Source organism: Chanodichthys erythropterus, chromosome 9 (genome assembly GCF_024489055.1).
Source record: "Chanodichthys erythropterus isolate Z2021 chromosome 9, ASM2448905v1, whole genome shotgun sequence".
NCBI classification, from domain to species: domain Eukaryota; kingdom Metazoa; phylum Chordata; class Actinopteri; order Cypriniformes; family Xenocyprididae; genus Chanodichthys; species Chanodichthys erythropterus.
The window spans coordinates 6,244,301-6,266,069 of NC_090229.1; the positions used below are offsets into that span (position 1 = coordinate 6,244,301).

The 21,769-nt window shown below is 37.6% G+C and overlaps 1 protein-coding gene across 1 annotated transcript; it reads left to right on the forward strand.

Annotated features, from left to right (window-relative positions):
- The first annotated feature begins 1,205 nt into the window (after positions 1-1,205).
- On the forward strand, positions 1,206-19,210 carry dpysl2a (dihydropyrimidinase like 2a). Its single transcript, XM_067393486.1, has 13 exons — positions 1,206-1,240; positions 1,348-1,532; positions 4,997-5,161; positions 7,229-7,290; positions 7,552-7,632; positions 8,233-8,301; positions 8,752-8,872; positions 11,722-11,878; positions 12,209-12,350; positions 14,791-14,961; positions 18,004-18,183; positions 18,330-18,495; positions 19,119-19,210. Exons 1-13 carry the CDS (start codon positions 1,221-1,223, stop codon positions 19,208-19,210), a joined length of 1,611 nt encoding a protein of 536 aa, XP_067249587.1. The 5' UTR covers positions 1,206-1,220.
- The last annotated feature ends 2,559 nt before the right edge of the window (positions 19,211-21,769 follow it).

Here is a 21,769-nt window from a genome sequence, read left to right on the forward strand (position 1 = left end):
GTGACCTTTTATGGCCACATACACACTGCAAGGTTTATAGTCAACGTTATTTTCGGCACTGCAATATTGACAAAAAAAATATATTGATTTTTTGGGGGATTTTATCGATAACGATAATTAGAATTAGAACAGATATTTTGCTGAGAACAGATATTGTGCTGGTACCTTGGCAGGTTTAGGATTGTCGTGGACAGCCATCAGCTGTATCAGCCATGTTGTTACTATCACATGACCTACCAGCGTCGGTTATGTTCCTTCAACTCCATTCACAAATCTTCTCCCGTGGCCTCATGGGATATTAAAGTGTCCATCGAATGCGCACTTCAGAATCTCGCCGGAAGTAGTAAGTCATCCGGGTACTTTTCGCCTAATGTTCTTCGAATACTATGAATTCGGACATACCACTTTTTTCGCATACTGTTTTTTGCGTACTATATAGTAGAGAAGTATTCTATTCCGGACACAGCTTGAGTATCAAGTGCTTAGGAAGAGCTGAAATTCAGATGGTAATGGACTTTTTGATTTTGGCACTTAATGTAAGCGGTTGGCCAACAGACTGAACCATCTGACCAATCGGAGCAGAGCAGGCTCTCAGACAGGCGGGGTTTAGAGAGACCGAATACTTGATCAAACCTTTTCAAACACTGAAAAAAAGAGCTGATGCTACAATGTATATTATGAGAAAATTAAAGTGTTTTTTGACCTTGGATGCATGTAAACCTGTTGTAGGAGACTCAAAAATGAAATTAGGAGCCTTTAAAATAGCATAACAGGGGCAATTGAAATGCAAAAAAGTGAATCCTCTAAGACGTGATTCCTGAGTATGAAATGCAGGAGTCATGCCTGAGCTTGAATGAATGAATTAATTAATTAAAGTATTTATATAGTATTTATATATAACTGTAAACTGTATTTAGCAGCAGTGGGTTTGTAGCATTTAAGAACCACCGGTGAAGGAAATGTTACTGTGAAATATGCACATGCGTTTTTGTTTTATTGTTCATACTATGCAAAAACAAAGTGTTTCTGTGCTTAAACTGATAGCATGTGAGACCTATTTAGTTACAGTCCAATGATTGTATAAATAGATGCATACAGCTGCTGGGAATAAAGGCAGTTTTTGTATGACTCTCTGTCTCTCTTTCTCACAGAGTGACCGTCTTCTAATCAAAGGTGCGAAGATAGTGAACGATGATCAGTCTTTCCATGCCGACATCTATATGGAGGATGGAGTCATCAAGCAAGTGTTTTATTATTATTTAATTTCTAGTCATCTCATCTTCTGAAGTGTTGACTAACAGTAGAGATGACCTGTTGACCTTTGTGACGCTCATTTTCTCTCTCCAGGCAAATCGGTGAAAACCTCATAGTTCCTGGTGGCGTGAAGACCATCGACGCCCAAGGCAGGATGCTGATACCAGGCGGCATTGATGTTCATACCCGCTTCCAGATGCCCGACCGGGGCATGACAGCCGCTGACGACTTCTACCAGGGCACACGAGCTGCTCTCGCTGGCGGCACCACTATGATCAGTACGTCTTAAAAAATGAATAACAAGAGCTTTAAAGAGTTCATATGTGATTTATTAAAAAATATACTGTATGTTATTATTTATATATATACAGTGGGTACGGAAAGTATTCAGACCCCCTTAAATTTTTCACTCTTTGTTATATTGCAGCAATTTGCTAAAATCATTTAATTTCATTTTTTTTCCTCATTAATGTACACACAGCACCCCATATTGACAGAAAAACACAGATTTATTAAAAAAGAAAAACTGAAATATCACATGGTCCTAAGTATTCAGACCCTTTGCTCAGTATTTAATAGAAGCACCCTTTTGATCTAATACAGCCATGAGTCTTTTTGGGAAAGATGCAACAAGTTTTTCACACCTTGATTTGGGGATCCTCTTCCATTCCTCCTTGCAGATCCTCTCCAGTTCTGTCAGGTTGGATGGTAAACATTGGTGGACCGCCATTTTTAGGTCTCTCCAGAAATGCTCAATTGGGTTTAAGTCAGGGCTCCGGCTGGGCCAGAATCTTATTTCTCACCATTTATAAGTCCTTCAGGTGTTTTTTAGCAAACTCCATGCAGGCTTTCATGTGTCTTGCACTGAGGAGAGGCTTCCGTCGGGCCACTCTGCCATAAAGCCCCGACTGGTGGAGGGCGGCAGTGATGGTCGACTTTCTACAACTTTCTCCCATCTCCCGACTGCATCTCTGGAGCTCAGCCACAGTGATCTTTGGGTTCTTCTTTACCTCTCTCACCAAGGCTCTTCTCCCCCGATAGCTCAGTTTGGCCGGACGGCCAGCTCTAGGAAGGGTTCTGGTTGTCCCAAACGTCTTCCATTTAAGGATTATGGAGGCCACTGTGCTCTTAGGAACCTTAAGTGCAGCAGAAATTTTTTTGTAACCTTGGCCAGATCTGTGCCTTGCCACAATTCTGTCTCTGAGCTCTTCAGGCAGTTCCTTTGACCTCATGATTCTCATTTGCTCTGACATGCACTGTGAGCTGTAAGGTCTTATATAGACAGGTGTGTGGCTTTCCTAATCAACTCCAATCAGTATAATATTATAATATAGTATGAGTTAAATATATGAGCGTCACAGCAAAGGGTCTCAATACTTAGGACCATGTGATATTTCAGTTTTTCTTTTTTAATAAATCTGCAAAAATGTCAACAATTCAGTGTTTTTCTGTCAATATGGGGTGCTGTGTGTACATTAATGAGGAAAAAAATGAACTTGCAAATGATTTTAGCAAATGGCTGCAATATAACAAAGAGTGAAACATTTAAGGGGGTCTGAATACTTTCCGTACCCACTGTATATAAAATATTATATATAAAATATATAAAAATTGTATGCTTTAATGTATGTGTATACAGTGTGTGTGTGTGTATGTATATATATATATATATATAATAATAAAAATAGAATAAAAGAACCATAAAATAATTTATATGCAATTTAAAAAAAATAATTATTTAATATTATTATTATATATAAAAATTACGAGTGTATGTGTATGTACAGTGTATATATGTATAATATATATATATATATATATATATATATATATATATATATATATATATATATATATATATGCAATTTAAGCAATTTATATATATATATATATATATATATATATATATATATATATATATATATATGAATATATATATAAATTTAAGCAATTTATATATATATATATATATATATATATATATATATATATATATATATATTTATTTATTATATATATTTATTTATTATATTATATATTATACTATGCAATTTAAGATTATTAAAATTAGGAATCATAATCTAATGATTTTTTGTTATTAGCAGGATTAATTTGTCTATTTTTTCTCCAGTAATTTGCCCCTAATTATAATATCAAAATGTTGAACAAAATGATGCATATGTAATATGCGTTGCTCTTTATTTTACAGTACGTGCACTTACAGTGTACTTACCCAAGAAAGTACTGGGTAATATAAGGTATCTATATAGATTAAGTTTAGGTTTAGGGGTAGGTTCATGGTTAGTACCTAGTTATTGCAATTACTATAATAAGTACATAGTATGTACATTGGGAACAGGACTGTAAAATAAAGTGCTACTCTAATATGTGTTGGATGATAGTCAAATTTCTACATACAGACAATGTAAATGTTATCTGAATTTGATGTATGAATAAATTAGACATATAATCAATTACATTATCTGCCTTTTGCTTTATAAACTGATCTGTGAGTATAATACCACTACACATTTAATTAAAGGGATAGGTCAACCAAAAATGAAAATGTTGTCATCATTTACTCATTGGTAATCAAGCAGTTGACGGTACCCTTTGACTTCCATAGTAGGGAAAAAAAATACTATGGTAAGTCAATGTCTACCGTCAACTGTCTGGTTACCAACATTCTTTAAAATATCTTCTTTTGTGTTTAGCAGAAGAAAGAAATTCATACAGGTTTGGAACAACTTGAGGGTGAGTAAATGATGACAAACTTTTCATCTTTGGGTGAACTATCCCTTTAATGTCAGATGTGAACTTTGGCAGCACTTATAGAAATATATTTTACTAACTGACTGTCATGCGCTAACAAAAACGTTCCAAAAGCATGATGGTATTACCAGGTTTTTTGGACTTGCCTCATAGTAGTTGCATTTTATTCACCAATCCATCATAGTACAGCCTCAGTACTTTTTTGCGAACCTTCTCTAAAAGCACTGTAGCTGTACTATGATGCATCGAAGAATAAAATGCTACTGCCATGATGCAAATCCACCTAGTAAGAAGCTAAAACAAATATAATATAACATTTATTGCGACAAATGTTGGCTAATATGTTCTGCATGAGCTCTGAAAGTGTTTGTGTTACTGCTGTCTGAATTTACACACAGAATCAGTGCTAATGAACCACAGCTGTGTTTCAGACCGAAACAGATCCAGTATATGACCCTGGCCGAGTGTCAGTCATCACCTCAGCAACTAGACCAGTTCAACTTGACAGACCAAAATAATGAGTGATAATTATAAAAAAGTTATAATAACAGCCCTCTCATTAGCACTTAATGTAGCATTGGCTCCAGCTCAGCAGATGTCACGTCTCAGTGGATGTTAAAGGATTAGTTCAGTTCAGAATTCAGATTTGCTGATAATTTACTCACCCCCATGTCATTCAAGATGTTTGTCTTTTTTTCTTTCTTTACTCGAAAAGAAATGAATGTTTTGTGGACATTTTTCTCCATATAGTGGACTTCACTGGGGTTCAGCGGGTTGAAGGTCCAAATTGCAGTTTCAGTGCAGCTTCAAAGGGCTCAAATTGATAATATTACTGAATATTAAGTGTCCAAAATGTGTGGGATGAGTTTAATGCTGACGTTCAGTGTCCTTCCATTTACTTTTTATACATAAGTTTCCTCACCGTAAGTATATAGTATCACTAGATTTAGATTTTGATGTGTGTTTTCAGTCGATCATGTGGTCCCGGAGCCCGGCGTTAGTCTGATCGCTGCCTTTAATCAGTGGAGGGAGTGGGCCGACCACAAGTCCTGCTGTGATTACTCTCTCCATGTGGACATCACGGAGTGGCACAAGGGCATGCAGGAGGAGGTCGAGGCGCTGGTCAAAGATCACGGTATATTCCTCACACTTATCACATGTCAAAAAATGCCCGGTGAAGATTACAAACGGGACAATCATGTTTGCTCAAGACAGTGTTAGCTACTCAGTTGCCTAATTTCATGACACATCGCAACACAGCTAAAAGTATACCTATATGTTGGGCCTTTTATTAGACGTAGCCTACTTTTACCTGTTGAGACATTCAGCTAGGAGCTGCTAGTGTGACAGAAACTACATACTTTACCTTTAAGTCAACATCACTTCAACTTGCATGAAAAATACTGCATTTGTATTGCCAAAACATTTGCAGCTTAAATATGTGCAATGATTCAGAGAAGAATATTTTAAATTGTTCTATAGATATTCCACTGACAAATACACACATATTGAAAAGTTTAGCTGCAGTAGTTAAACATTATATACTAACATGAGATTAGTGTGATAAAATACCTTGTGTCGTGACCATGTGATGTGGGTAAATCCGGTAACTTTCACATTATATGTGCAAGTGACTGTTTACATAAAGAAAAATCCATCATTGACTAACTTTGTCCACCTAGAACAGTATTCCTACATGAAAAGTGATGATTTAGGCACTTTAAATTACACATTTTCAGAGGAAGATTAAAATGTAAAATAATAATGATTGGATTAAATATTAATACAAAATATGTATTTTTAATGAAAAAAAAAAAAAACATTACAAAAAACACCTCTGAGAATATAATATAATATACAAAAATAATAAATAATTTAGAATAAAAAAGAAAGCTAATTGTCTGCAGTACAGTCATAAGAATTCCTGCTATTGCATTAAAAATCTCTATACACCTTTTGCATTCTCATGTCAGTTTTTACCTGGTGGAATGTGAGCTTATAATACAGTCATAACTTAATATGTTTCAAATAAAACCGTATTGTATCTGATCAGTAACTTCTCATTAATGAGTGATTGTGCAAACATTTCAAAGATTTGAATGTTACCGTGTTTTACTATGTTATTACTGCAGTTAAAATTCAAAACTCAATTTAAAATTCAACTGGAACGGTGTTATAATTTAATTTAAATGGTTATATCTCTTAAAAAATATATTAAAATAAAAGTGTATTTTCAAAGTCTTTGGGCTCTATCATACACCCGGCGACGGCAGGCTCGACGCAAGTGTTTTTTGCTAGTTTCAGCCTGATGCAGTCATTTTTTACGTCTAGTGCCCACTTTGTTTAAATAGCAAATGCATTCACGGCCATCTGTGCACCCATGGGTGTGCCGGTCTGAAAACGAGTTGTGATCATGTGCATTGTTGGCATATTGCTATTTTGCGGCAACTGAAAACTACTGCGCCATTGACCAACTGAAACCTGGTCTAAAGTCAATGGCGCAGTATTTGTTTTTTTTTTATTTAAAGAGCGTGTTAGTAATATGCATCTACAGGTGGGTGCAAAACGTGCATACACTCTGCTTATTACACACACAGGGACGGGCAGCAGCACACAAATAAAAGGATTCCTCACTGGAGAAGCGTTCAGTCTTTCCGCTTGCAAATTCCGCCATGTAAATGGCAATCCACCATGGTGCAATCGCAACTGGCTTTTAAAGGGAATGAGAGATGAGACTTTATTGCACGTTACGCCCAAAACACACCCATGACTCATTAAGAGACTAGGTACAACCCGCCGACCATTTTTTCCGTCGTTAAACTACCAAGAGAGGGTTCGTTCACACCCTAAATGCACCTGGCCATGAGCTACAGACCATGTGCTTAGATCATTAAAATAGGGCCCTTAATCCATTTGCAATGTTTTTTAAATTTTTATGCACCGTTTCTGGGTCAAACCTGACCTAAATGCAATAGGAGTGTTAATTGTCATGAAAACAATGTCAAAATGTTACATCAGTGAGTAGGTTTATCCACCTAGAACAGTATTCCCACATGAAAATGATGATTTAGGCACTTTATGGCTCAAATTACACTCATCTCTCAAGTCTGTGACCCTGTTACTTCAACCTTGCTTGTTCTAGCAGCTCCTCTGTATGTCCATGTCTGATGATGGCTAACATCATGGTATTTTTTTCTCCCAGGCGTCAACTCTTTCCTGGTCTACTTGGCTTACAAGGATATTTTCCAGCTAAATGACTCTCAGGTATGACTATAAAGCATGATTTCTCATGCATATGCCTTTCATTATGCTTTTAAAAGTGGATTAGACACTTTTTTTGTCAATTTTTTTACTTCATAAAGTCAAGATCTCTGTGTTTTTGTGTGTGTTGAGAATACAGTAATGATGAGTTCTCAATGCACTGATGTGATCTGAGAGTTCACCACATTTCCTGTAGCCATAGATCCAGAGCAGAAGAAGAAACACAGAATACACAGCCAGTGTTGTTTCCCCTGTCTGTTACAGATGTATGAGGTGTTCAGTGTGATCAGGGACATGGGTGCCATCGCCCAGGTGCATGCAGAGAACGGTGACATCATTGCTGAGGTGATCTCAACATTTATAAATATACTACCAGTTTCCTGTTTTTGAAAAAAAGTCACTTATGCTCACCAAGGCTGTATTTATTTGATCAAAAATACAGTTAAAAGAGTGAAATATTATTACAATTTTAAATAACTGTTTCTATTTGAATATATTTTAAAATGTAATTTATTCCTGTGATGGCAATGCTGAATTTTATAGCAACTCAAAAAAAGGAAAAAATATACATATTTTGGGGATCGTTAAGATTTTTTTGAATTTTTAATGACAATTAATCATACTCCCTTTATGCAAAATATATACAGTATTTTGTAATGATGAAAAGTATATCATAATATTTGTTGTACTGCCTTTATGCTAATTTAAATCTAACGTAAAAAAAAAATCATTGATGTAAAATAAAAAAAAATTAAAAAAAATTACAGTAATGATAATTCCATGAAAATCAACTTTTAGAATAAATGAGAAATACAAAATAAACAAGTATAAAGTAAAATGTCTGTATTACAGTAATGATAAATTGGAGTCAAATATGCCGAATTGTAATGGATTTTTGATATGGTGAAATCCATATAAACCTCTTTTGCTCTCTTTTGTTTTTAGGAGCAGAAGAGGATTCTGGGATTGGGTATTACTGGTCCAGAGGGACACGTTCTGAGCCGCCCAGAGGAGGTAAAACGCTTCACATGCACCTTGACTATAATGCTATAATCGAGAGCACATCACACCACACCAAATACACCATCAGAACACATTCACTGCAAAATTACAGCTGTGCACCACATGGAAGGAGGTTTTTAGCACATCGTCGGCCTTGCACGTACATCGAGACCCGAGAACGCTTCCAAAATAACCTTCAAACATACTGCACTAAAACACATTTATGGTTTGTTTCCCTTTAGGGATCAGGGGAGTTCAGACTTTCCACTTTCCCACAGTTTTTGCTGCCAAAGTCATTGATCATTGGTATCACAGACACATCAGCCTTCCAGAAACCTTTAGCCGAGTCTGTTGGCGCACATAAAGTGCAGTCAGCGTTCAGGAGGTGCTGAGCAGCACTTTACCTCGGCTGCGTCTGTAATTTCATCTGAAGGTCAGTGAGTGTCGGCCGATGTTTTATAGGTGGAGGCCGAGGCCGTCAACCGGGCCGTGACCATCGCCAATCAGACCAACTGTCCGCTCTACATCACCAAAGTGATGAGCAGGAGTGCTGCTGATGTCATCGCCCAGGCTAGGAAAAAAGGTACATCAGATTTTTGATATAAAAGTCCCATGAATTGATTAACATCCCGCTAACCCTTGGATGCATTTGGAAAAAGTTGTCACATGGGTTTTATTCTCAAATTATTAATAGACTCCTAAATAGAGGCCATTTGACATTGACGATGTTCCAGACACTACTGAACTGCCTACCAAGACAGCATTTTTTGGCAACTTCCAACACAAATGCTGTTCCAAATAGTAATACTAGTAAGCCTCTGCTGGAAAAAAAATCAGCTAAGACCAGCCAACCAGCTCTTTTTTTCTCAGCAGAGGCTTACTAGTATTACTGGATTAAGCTGGTTTAAGCTGGATGTAGATGGTTTAAGATGCTAAGACCAGCCTGAGCATCTAAAGAAGTGGCCAAAACCCCTCTGAAACAAACCTGTTAAACCTTAGACTGGTTCTTTGCTGTTTCACACCAAGAATGATAACTATAAAGATAACTAGAACAATAACTATATTTGCGTCCACACCAACAAACAATAACGGTGTGTTTATTCTAAGCACTCGCGCTGCAGTTTTGTTTTTGCTGTTCTTGTTGCATTTACATGGCTTTAATCAGTAGATGTCCTCAGCATGCTATGTTTTGATATAGTGGAATATATTGTCTATATAGTGGAATTAAAAACAACGCCTAGTCTTTTTCACTGCAACTTCAAAGGAAGCAAGACAATGTTGTCGAAACTAGCGTTGGATACCTGAGGTAATTTTATTTTACACAGTTTGGTAGCCTGGCATAATCATCTCATCATTAATACTTCTCAGCATTTATTCAGAGGGTATGAGCGATTGTTTTCTATATATCCATTTTCTTTAAAGTATCCTTGAAAACTTGTCAAACAGTGGTGTCTTTTTCTGGACCTTGGCAATTAACTTCTCCGCAAATGGAGAATGCGCGACCCCTTAAATTAATGGATTCTGATTGGCTGTCAGTGTTTTATCGTTCAACAGCTGAAAAAAAATAATTCTGAAAGTGATATAATTTCTCTATATCTTTATCACTAGCTGTGGTGTGGACTCTGCTATTCTTTTATATTTAGAACGATTTTTAGAACTATATCTGTACTGTTATCTTTATAGTTATCATTCTTTGTGTGAACGGACCTTTAGAAGGGAGTTTTTATTAGTCTTATGACAAAAAATATCAGGATAAATTAAATTTTTTCATATCTTAAAGGTACACTATAACTTTTGACATTCAAGTGGTTAAAAAACAAATGCATGCATTTAGAGGAAAAAACATTTTTTGGTTGTGCTTCATGCGGATGAATATTACCCTTCACAATAGATAATGCTTTACAATGAGTGCTACATATGGCAATTTATCTGTTCAATAAAATACTTTACTAACCTGTTGAGTAATAAAAACAACATCTCTGTGGCGCATTTCAAATCCCTCAGTTCTCGCCATCTCTGAAAAGCCAATGTTGATTCTTGTTTTATTACAAACTCGGTTGCAGTATCTTTTTGCCAGCAGACTCTCCTCTGTTTGGCGTTCGTTTAAAACGGGTGATTCCTGGAAGTTCGAGATTTAGCTGCTCTATGTCAACCTTTCTCACTCATTGTGACAACTAACCTAAGCCACTCCCACACCAGACTAAAGCTGCATTCACGTCACCTTGTATTTACCGGAATCTTGAAATGACAACACGTGACCTTATATTCGGAGCTGTTCACGTCCTTTTGGTCCTTGGACTGGGAATTATGCGTTTCCATGGCACCACTATCAATGCCTAATAAATCAATTTACAGCGGTCAGGTGGTACAGCGGCCACGTGGTACATCTGGGAGCTTTCAGAAAACTCCCAGCTTACAAGCTGTAATTACGATCTCTACGAGGACGTGAACGCTTTTTACAAGCTAGAATCTTGTAACTACAGGAATTACGAGGCCGCGTGAATGCACCTAAACATCAAAGTTGGCGGAGCAACTTTTCTCTTTTTAAGGATATGACGAGACACGCAAAGACAAGTGACGCAAGTACGTAATTTCCTGTGAAAACCATCCCTCCAGGTCTAAAATATAAACACTTATAAAAGAAGCATTGATGTATTGAAACATTATTTACATTTTGATAATTTTGAACAAAAAAAAAAAGTTACATAGTGTACCTTTATCTTCAAGTAATGTCAGAAAGATCGTATTTACAAGCTGAACCCACATGAATGGCACCACAATGTCATAAATACAAGTGGGAACAAGCTGGGGGCGTGTCAGTGAGAAACATGGCGGAATACCACAATATCATAGGTATTTAGCAGTGACATTGTCCGGCTTTTCTATTTAGAATGAAGTAAGCTAATTGCCTGCATAAAATATGGTAGCATTATAATATAACAACATAATATGTAATGATAAAGTTTACAGTGGATTCATAAATTAACTAAAAACATTCAAAAAAGCAAAACACACACATCTTCATTTTCTATAAGTATAATTGTTTTGTTTTTTTGAAAACCCCCCAGCTAAAACCAGACTAAGATGGTTTTCCATCCTGGTCATAGCAGGTTTAAAGAGGTTTTCACACTTCTTTAGCAGGTGAGGCTGGGTAACTGGCTGACCAACTAATTAAAACCAGCTAAACACCAGCTTGAACAGCTTAAACTAGCTACGTCCTGTCATCCTTCATTGGCTGGTTTTAGCGGTTTCTTCAGCAGACGTTATACAGCAAAACAACTCTTTAGAGTTTGTAACATCATTGTCTGCTTATGAGCACGAGGTATTTAAGTATGAAGAATGAAGTAGCGCTTAAATCTACTGTGCTCACTGAGCAGCGAACAGCTCTTCAAACCATTCTAGCGATCCTGACCCTGTGCTTTCCCTGCGCAGGTACCGTGGTGTACGGGGAGCCCATCTCCGCCAGCCTGGGGACAGACGGCACTCACTACTGGAGCAAGAACTGGGCCAAAGCTGCAGCCTACATCACATCTCCACCCCTCAGCCCTGACCCCACCACCCCGGACTATCTCAACTCCCTACTGGCCTGGTGTGTGTCCACAGCTGTTCTAGTGCATTATGGGACATAGATTACAGGGGGTATTTGGACCACAGTGAGTGTGTGCAGACAGGGGTCATTCATTATGGTCACCCATTCGTTATCCTGCTTGCTAAGGGAAGAACATTTATGGGATGATCACTAGAGGGCACCATTATACAAAGAACAGCCTACTGTGAGCTTTTCTCTCCACTCATTCTTATGACAAACTAAGATAAAATACAAATGACTATGAAAGAAATGACTTTATATTGCCATGTGCAAAAATATTACGGTTTGTCAGTGTTTTAAACAGCTGCTTTGCATGTGTTTTCTGTGCAGTGGTGATCTGCAGGTGACTGGCAGTGCCCACTGCACCTTCAACACCTCCCAAAGGGCCGTTGGCAAGGATAATTTCACCCTGATCCCAGAGGGAACTAATGGCACTGAGGAGAGAATGTCCATCATCTGGGACAAGTGTGTGGTGAGAGACAGTTGATCCGCTTTAAATGTTTATATGTATTGTTACAGATCCAGATTAAATGAGACATGCAGAGTTTACAGATCAAAATCATTTGTTACTTTTCTTGGGCTTATCTTTTTAGATTTATTGCAGTCTAAATGGGTAATTATTAATGAATAGTTTCATTTGTAAAATAGTTTAATCTGATTAGATGGGCCATGTTGCATTGTTAGGTCTTCAAGCTTGTATTGCTGAAACTCTCATAATGTGATCGGGCAGACCAAACCGTAAGTCGTAGAGACTTGAAACTTTGAGGGCTGGTAGTACGTCACCAAGGCTTGCCCCATTCGGCCTGACTGGGGCGCTACAGCTGTGAAAAGTATGAATAGCTCATAACTCCTAAAACATTAGGCGTAGGCTCAAGTGTCTTATATCCTGGCTCAAGACAGCCAAGTCGAAAATATTTGGTATTTTGGATTTTTTGAAAAACTTTCTTTTGCAAACTAGTCCGAACCAGTGCAGCAAGATTCTCTGGAGTCTTATTGTCAATAGTAAAAAAAAAGTAAAAAAAAAAAGTTGAAATTCCGATTAACGGTCCCTAAGGGCTGCCAAAACACTCAATGTTGGTGGAGCCACTTTTACTAAAATGGCTATAACTTGTGAATGGAATGAGATATTTTCACCTAATTTGGCACACATATGTAAGAGCTCATTCTGTGGTCGCATGAAAAAGGACACTGCGACTGGCCACTTGGTGGCGCTATAACAGATTTTTTTTTTAAAAATGGCTATTGCTACTTTACCGTTAGTCCGATCTTCTTGAAAATTGGCATGCAGTGTCTTCATCCGAGGTGCCATGACTGTCTATGAGGACATTGATGTATCTCAAAAAACATGTCCGGCATCAGCCAATGAAGTTTGAGTCGCTATCAGACAAGGTTAATGGAGGCCGATTGGAACAAACTCACTGGGCCCGTTTGGCTCACGGCTCTAGAAGCCTCTGAGAAATTCAAAAGAAATCGGCCACCAGGGGGCCCCTTCGCGTTTTTCACATGCGTAAAGGATCGTATCGCACAATTTTTCGCACATGCCCACGACATTCGTACCACATTCTGAGCATCTTTGCCTCTAGGACCGCCGCTGTCCATCGAATCGTTCGTTAAATATTGGAGATTATTTAAAAAAACCAACTTTGGCAAACTAGTTCTAGGTTTTTGGCTCAACCTCGATAACTGTTAAAAAGCTTTATAAACCATATGTTTCCCATGGTAAATTGCCTGTATTTGTTGTAAATATTTCTTTTCTATGACTGAGATGCTTGCAGCTATATTTCTTATTACTATTATTAATTATTATTATTAGCAGGGCTTGACATTTAAGAACCTGTAAACCTTCCAAATGCGGGTGGATTTCAGCAGGAACCCACATGATCTTGTTTCTAAATGACAATGATTCTGCTGTGTCTATTACCATGGCTGTTTCACATCACAAGTGTCAGCGGAGAGTGAGAAGCATGTATTTTGTCACTGCCCATGTCTTCCAATGTGAACGCTTTCATTCATTGATATGGGCAGCGAAAACAAGCACTGCTCATGCTCCTCTGACGCTTGTGATGTGAAACGGCTTTAAACCAAAGACTTTTTATGGACTTTGGTTAACCTTTTAAAGTACAATCATCACCCTGCAGCAGCTGCCATGTAAAAATATTATATAAAGCAGCTTAGCAAACAGTCTTTTCAACCACACGTTATCATTATTTATGTGTTATAAACATTTAAATAACAGGGAACAAATGTTTAAGGAGATAAAAGTTTTTTTTAGGTATGAACAATGATATCTGGTAGTGATGAAAATAGAGCAAATCACCTTTTCAAGGTTGACACTTGTATGTACAGTATTTTATCTTGTTTATCTATCTATGTTTTATCTTTTTTACGGCAGGAGGTGGTGACAAGAAACAAGAGTTTAAAAAAGTGTTTGTCATTGAATCAATCATTCATTCAAAAGATTCATTCACAAATGCTGATTCATCCAATAATGAAACAAGTGTTTGTTTTATTCACATGATTTTTTTTGTAATTATTTTATTCAAATGTTTTTTTTGTTTTTTTAATTGACAAGCAATAAACATTTTGTCAAAATCTCTAGTAAATTACGTGTTAATTTGTTTAGTTGTCTAATGTTTTTTCTTCAGGATCGCGGGAGAATCACAATCTCAATTTAAAAAAAAAATAAATCATTCTCAATTTATCCAGAATCATGCAGCTCTAATTTATATTAATAAAAGGTACTTTTTTATTGTATTTATTTAAGTAATATTCTGTTTCATGGTGTGCACAACACACTATACCTATACTTTGGTTAAAAAAAAAAAAAAAAAAAAAAATGTACCTCTTATTACTGTATCATTCCCGTAAAAGGTTTCTGACCTTGTCCTTAAGATGAATGTTCTGCTTCACAGGTGACAGGTAAGATGGATGAAAACCAGTTTGTGTCTGTGACGAGCACCAATGCTGCCAAGATCTTTAACCTGTACCCACGGAAGGGCCGTATCGCTGTGGGCTCTGATGCTGACCTGGTGCTCTGGGACCCTGACGCCACCAAAATCATCTCTGCTAAGAGTCACCACCTGGTGAGAAGAGTTTTGGTGTAATAATGTTGGTGGACTGAGAAAGAAGCTTTGGGGTCTGAATGTTAGATTAGTGCATCACAGGCTGCTTGCCTGACCGAGGGCTCTTTAAATGACCCGTAATGTGGGCAACACCATTATGTCTGTACCAGCTCTGACTCCCATGATTGTCAGATTTTGGTGATGATGGAACGAGGACTCAATGATGCAGGATGAAAGGGCTTTATTAAATAATAAAAATAAAACAAAACACAACAAACAAAACTACCCCAAGGGGGAAAACTGACTCGACTCGACTCGACTCGACCTGAACACACAAGGGAATGAACAACGACGAACCAGCACTGCAAACACAGGGAGAATAAATAGGAGAGCAAACAAGGCAGGTAATGAGGGAGGACAGGTGGGGCAAATCAACCAATAATGAGGTAACAAGATGGGCGGGGTCAAGACAATAGACATGAGAGCACATGGCACAAAGAAGCACATGACAAGCCATGTGCTCACACCAAACAAAACAAAGAAACAAGCACATGGCCAGTGAAGACAAATCACAAGCCATGTGCTTACACAAGACGAGACATGAACACGTGACTATGAAAACTCATAAGCCATGTGTTCACACAAAACAAGACAACAAGAGAGCACGCAGTCAGTGAAACACAGACTGCGTGCTACACAGCACAAGACAAAAACAACATGAAAGCACGCGGCAGGTGGAAACAACCGCGTGCTACACAAAACATGACAATACAAGAGCACAAAACACAAGACAAGAACGCACGGCAAGTGAAAGAACACTCGACCGTGCGCTCACAATAAAAGACAGGACTGGGAGTGCGAGTGTCCGAAACCAAACTAGACACGAGTGCCAGGATCCGAACGCCACGCTCCCAACATGAAACAAGGCACGCAGACAAGAGAGCGCATGGCTCGAGAACACTCGAGACCGTACGCTCACACAAAAACATGATAAGAACGGGAGTGTCAGAGCTCTGTCACAAAACCAAGAAATAAACTAGACCGAAGTGACAGAACCCTGACAATGGTCCTCTGCTCTGCTATGAGCTGTTTTGATATTCTGCTGACTCGCTCGCTCTGTCCGCTCCTGTTTGTCAATGAGGCCGATCCTGCAGTCTACACTCATTTCATTTGACTGGGATGAGATGCTGATGCGGCCAAATATGGAAAGAGTGAACCATCATGAAGTCACACTTGCTGTCACTGAGCGCTGGTGACCTCTGGGATTCGTGTCTGTACACTACCATACAACAGTTTATGGTCACTGAGATTATTTTTTGAAAGATATTAATACTTTTATTCAGCAAGGATGCATTAAATTGATCAAAAGTGACAGTAAAGACATTTATAATGTCTTAATAAATGCTGTTCTTGAACTTTCAATTGATCAAACAATCCAAAAAAAATATTTTCCACAAACATATTAACTGTTTTTAATATTTTTAATAAAAAGAAATGTTTCTTGAGCAGCAAATATTAGAATAATTTCTGAAGGATCACGTGACACTGAAGACGAGTAATGACGCTGAAAATTAATTATTTCATTAAGCCATTAAAAAATCTTACCAACCCCAAATTCTGAAAATATTCAAATAGTAGTTGTCAATATAATGTAAATCAATATAATAGATTTAGAAAAAAGTAGTTTTACATTTATGATTGTTCTTTTACACTTAGTTTTGCTAAAAAAATCACCTGAAAATATTTAAAATGATTAGAGAATTTACATAATCCATTGTTGATAGACTATATATAATTTTCACAGTATTTTGATAAAATCTATAATGTTGAGTGTAATTTATTCATGACTGGTTTTTGAAAATATGAAGTAACAATTTCATGATGCCAGACAGAATAAATGCAGCCTTTGTGAAACATCTTTCAAAAACGAAAAAAGATTCAGTGCGAGCAAAATTTAAATTGTATTGCCATAATGTTTTATGTTCATTTAATATGTAATTACTTAAAGTTGCCCTAGAATTAAAAAATGAATTTACCTTGGCATAGTTGAATAACAAGAGTTCAGTACATGGAAATGACTATCAAACTCCATTGTTTCCTCCTTCTTATATAAATCTCATTTGTTTAAAAGACCTCCGAAGAACAGGCAAATCTCAACATAACACCGACTGTTACGTCGGGATCATTAATATGTACGCCCCCAATATTTGCATATGCCAGCCCATGTTCAAGGCATTACACAAGCCAGTATTAACGTCTGGATCTGTGCACAGCTGAATCATCAGACTAGGTAAGCAAGCAAGAACAACAGCGAAAAATGGCAGATGGAGCAATAATAACTGACTTGATTCATGATATCATGATATTTTTAGTGATATTTGTAAATTGTTTCTAAATGTTTCGTTAGCATGTTGCTAATGTACTGTTAAATGTGGTTAAAGTTACCATAGTTTATTACTCTATTCACAGAGCCGTCGCTATTTTCATTTTTAAACACTTGCAGTCTGTATAATTCATAAACACATCTTCATTCTTTATAAATCTCTCCAACAGTGTATAATGTTAGCCCGTTAGCCACGGAGCACTATCAAACTCATTCAGAATCAAATGTAAACATCCAAATAAATACTATACTCACATGATCCGAAGCATGCATGCAGTATGCATGATGGACATTTTGTAAAGATCCAGTTGAGGGTTATATTAACTGTGTGAACTTTGTTTATGCACTGTTTTATAGTCGCGAGCTCGGGGGCAAGGAACACGAGGATTTAAAGGGGCCGCGCACTGAATCGGCGCATATTTAATGATGCCCCAAAATAGGCAGTTAAAAAAATTAATAAAAAAAAAATCTATGGGGTATTTTGAGCTGAAACTTCAGACACATTCAGGGGACACCTTAGACTTTTATTACATCTTATGAAAAAACATTCTAGGGCACCGTTAAGGGATGTGCTACAGATTGTTGAAAGTACACAGCCTGCAAAAGCTCAACTAGACAGACATTTAAAGGACATAATGTTTACATTTCTGAGAGCTTTTCCCTTGTTCTGTCTTTCTCAGTCAGTGGAGTACAACATCTTTGAGGGGATTGAGGTGCGTGGAGCTCCGCTGGTGGTGATCAGCCAGGGGAAGATCGTCCTAGAGGACGGGAACCTGCACACCACTGAGGGTTCTGGACGCTACATCACCCGTAAACCCTTCCCAGACTACGTCTACAAGAGGATAAAGGCCCGCAGCAGGGTACATATGCATTATATATAGAAAGAGAGATGCATACAGTATACACACATAAAACTCCCAGTTTAATTTAACAAGTGATTAGAGATTCATGATTTTAATCATGTTTTAAATTCGATCCACTCCAATTAAGGCATCTCTCTTCACAGCTTGCTGATCTGCGCGGAGTCCCACGAGGTCTTTATGACGGTCCAGTGTGTGAGGTCACTGTGACACCTAAGATCATGACCCCTGTCACTTCTGGTAAGACTTCTCCGATCAAAACTACTCCTCAACCAGTTCGCAATCTGCACCAGTCTGGATTCAGCCTGTCTGGTAAGAAAACAACTAAATGTCCTACACTTATTTTTGAAAACAAACTCATATAATTTACTACAAAGGGACTTTTCAGAATGTGCAGTATATATATATATATATATATATATATATATATATATATATATATATATATATATATATATATATATACATATATATATAATCATAAATCATATATAAATCTATATAAATCATTTCCTGTTATTTATATCCTTGCAAAATGTATTATCGCCTATCTCTCTATATAAAGTTGGATATATATTATATCCAACCTTATCCACATGCATACAGTACACTCACATAAAGCATTATGTATTACAGTATATAGCAAATCTCAACTGCCTAATTTTTTTAATTTCATTATAAAATGTAACTATACCATCACCCAGGTTGTTATATAAGGTTGGATATAAAAGTACGTCCAACTCTATCCGCATGCATGCAGTAAACTCGCATAGGGTGATATATATACTATACATTTCATCTGCTTGATTGCTTGTATCGTCACAAAATGAAAACTATAATATCATCCATCTCTAATCTGCTAAATGCAACTGTAAGGCATGAAGATATTAAGATATTATAAACATTAACATCATGATTTTTGCACTGTTTCACAGGGGCTCAAATTGACGACAACGTCCCTCGTCGTACCACTCAACGCATTGTGGCGCCTCCAGGTGGCAGGGCCAACATTACCAGCCTGGGATAAAATAATTTACTCCACAGAGGAAAATAAAGGATGGGGTGGGATGGGATGGGATGGGATGGGGGGTTAAAGAAACTTGGGCTTTTTCTCCGGGACTGGTCCAAGCATCTGGACATGCGTCCCAACAAGCACACCTCCACTTCCTCCAACACTTCAGTCCGTTCACCCACCCCCAACCCCCATCCTCCTAGCATCCTGTTCTTAGAATGTGTGTTACTTTGATGAATACGTTTCAGGATGACTTGGCATTAAACTGGGTTATGTGCTGGAATAGTTGGCTATGTTCAGACTAGCATACTACTAATTCCTCAGTATGTATACTATTCGTAGTACGAGAGTTTTCTGTGTGCACTGAACCACCTACTACATTTTGCAAAATGTGCAACAGAGCATATTGCACTACGTACTGTATCCCATAATGCAATGCAACCATCCATTTCACATGTGACGAATGAACTGGAAATAATATCAGCATCTTTTTTTGTAATTTTCTTATTTAATCAGTGTCTAAATTAGGATTTTCTTTACATGCAATTAGATTCAAATGCAAAATAAATGATTTATTTCCGCCTTGATAAATGTGACGTAAACATGCAATGCAAAAAATTGTTTTTTTTGCCAAGTGTTTCTGAAACTTAGTGAGCCACATTCAAAGAACAGGAACTAGTACTCTATCTGTCATTTGCCTCCATACTTTAATGTTTTAATTTTATTTGTTTGCATTCTGGAAAAGAACAGCACAAAACTCCCGCCTGTATCGTTTAGTATTAAAGGTGCAATATGTACGAATTTTACAGTAAAATATCCAAAAACCACTAGGCCAGAGTTATATATTTTGTTCACTTGAGTACTTACAACATCCCAAATGTTTCCAACTATTTGTAAATCGTGAGAAAATTGCAATTTTAACCATGGATTCAGGACGTGTGAGTCGCCTGTCAGTTGCGTCATTACCCATGGTTTCCGGTTTAATTTTGTAGAAACCATGGAAACACTAAAGACGCTTTAATATATTACATGTTTTAATAGACAAGGGAACAACTGTTTTGATATATTTATAGACAGAAAACTAATTATTGTTTATAGCTCAACACGTTTTATTGTTTAAATCTAATTTTCTTGATTTTTTGCGAGTACCATGCTTTACCACGCCTCAGAGAAAAACACTATTTTGTCAAGTAGCTAACATAACATAATCAGATGCAGCTTTATTTTTAGTAACAGTAATACAGCATTTTCTCCATCATACAATATGTTTTAAAAATAATTACATGCCATTTATCAACACAATCATCCAGCATTTAATATGATATTCTAAACTCAATCTATCTTACTGCAGTGTGTCTCAAACAAGTGTCTCGCAGCAGCCGCCGAGCAAACGCACAGAGTAACGTTATAACATTTTCAACACACTCAAATGTATCTAATATGATAAACAGAGCTGTGTTACCTTGTACTCATGAGCGGAAAAGCGGAAACGGCGCCGGCGACTGTGGCATAATAAAATTTCTACTGCTCGTGAGGCGTGAGTTGCGCAATCGCTCCAGCGGCCTCGTTCAGCTCCACAACACTCGACCCCGCTCTTCTTCATACTACAGTAATGTTAATAATCACATCCATGAACATGATTTCTTCCCGAGTCCAATCCCGATTCTTTTGCACCGGCTGTGAGCTGAAGACCACATGTCCCAAGATTCCGCGCTCAAACTTGGCTTCATCAAGCTACACCTTTGTTTTGAATAGGCCTCTAGCGGACAGAAAATCTTACATATTGCACCTTTAAGCGTGCTGTTGCCATTTTGATTTGTTGTTTTTCCTTGTAGGAAGAGTCAATGAGTTATTTATTGTTTAGGATGCATTTTACATTTTGCAAAAGTGTCAATTTTTCCACAAAAGCCTGATTTATTAAAAGTTTTTAGAATGTTGTTTTATAATGAACTTAATAGTTTCTTTTTTTATTTTATTTTTTGTACGTATGTTCTGATTTGGGTGTGTGTTTCAATGCTCCCTGAAATCCCACATTTTTGTCTTCCTCACGTGTTTGCACTTCTTTATTTTCTTGTTATTTAACTGCAGTTTTGGAGACGTTTTAGAGCAAAAAAAAAGAAGAAAAAGACTAACAGTGGTGTTCTTGGCCATGGTGCGCAGTCCTGTGGGGTTTTGGTGTGATTTGAATTCACTCATTTTTCGCTGTAAATGTCAAACTGTCCGTTCCTACTTTGTCCCACAGTTTACACAAAGGGGGTCTCACCAGAAAGAATACAATACAGTTGAGAAAATAATGGAAAACTCTCTGGGCGAACAACAGCTCGAGAGAGAGCTGCTCTTTTTCACCCTTTCATTTCGGTTTAGGATGAAGGCGGTGACCATAGCAACGGTCCAGATCGCTCGGCGTGGATGCTGATTAGATACGACAGCCGTGCCGTGTTGGAGCATCGCCCCGGTAACCTCTTCTCACCGGGGGTTTTATTCGTGCGGTGGATCTCGGCACGGGTTCAACCGTTTCCCGTGACATCACAGCCGCTCCGTGGGGCAGCTACACACCCCCTCTCTCTCCCGTCC

Coding starts and splice junctions, on each gene's coding strand:
- dpysl2a (XM_067393486.1), top strand. CDS start 1,221: ATGGAGGATGGAGTCATCAA. Junction 5,162..7,228: donor GGCGCTGGTCAAAGATCACG/GTATATTCCTCA, acceptor TTTTTCTCCCAG/GCGTCAACTCTTTCCTGGTC. Junction 8,873..11,721: donor CGCCCAGGCTAGGAAAAAAG/GTACATCAGATT, acceptor TTCCCTGCGCAG/GTACCGTGGTGTACGGGGAG.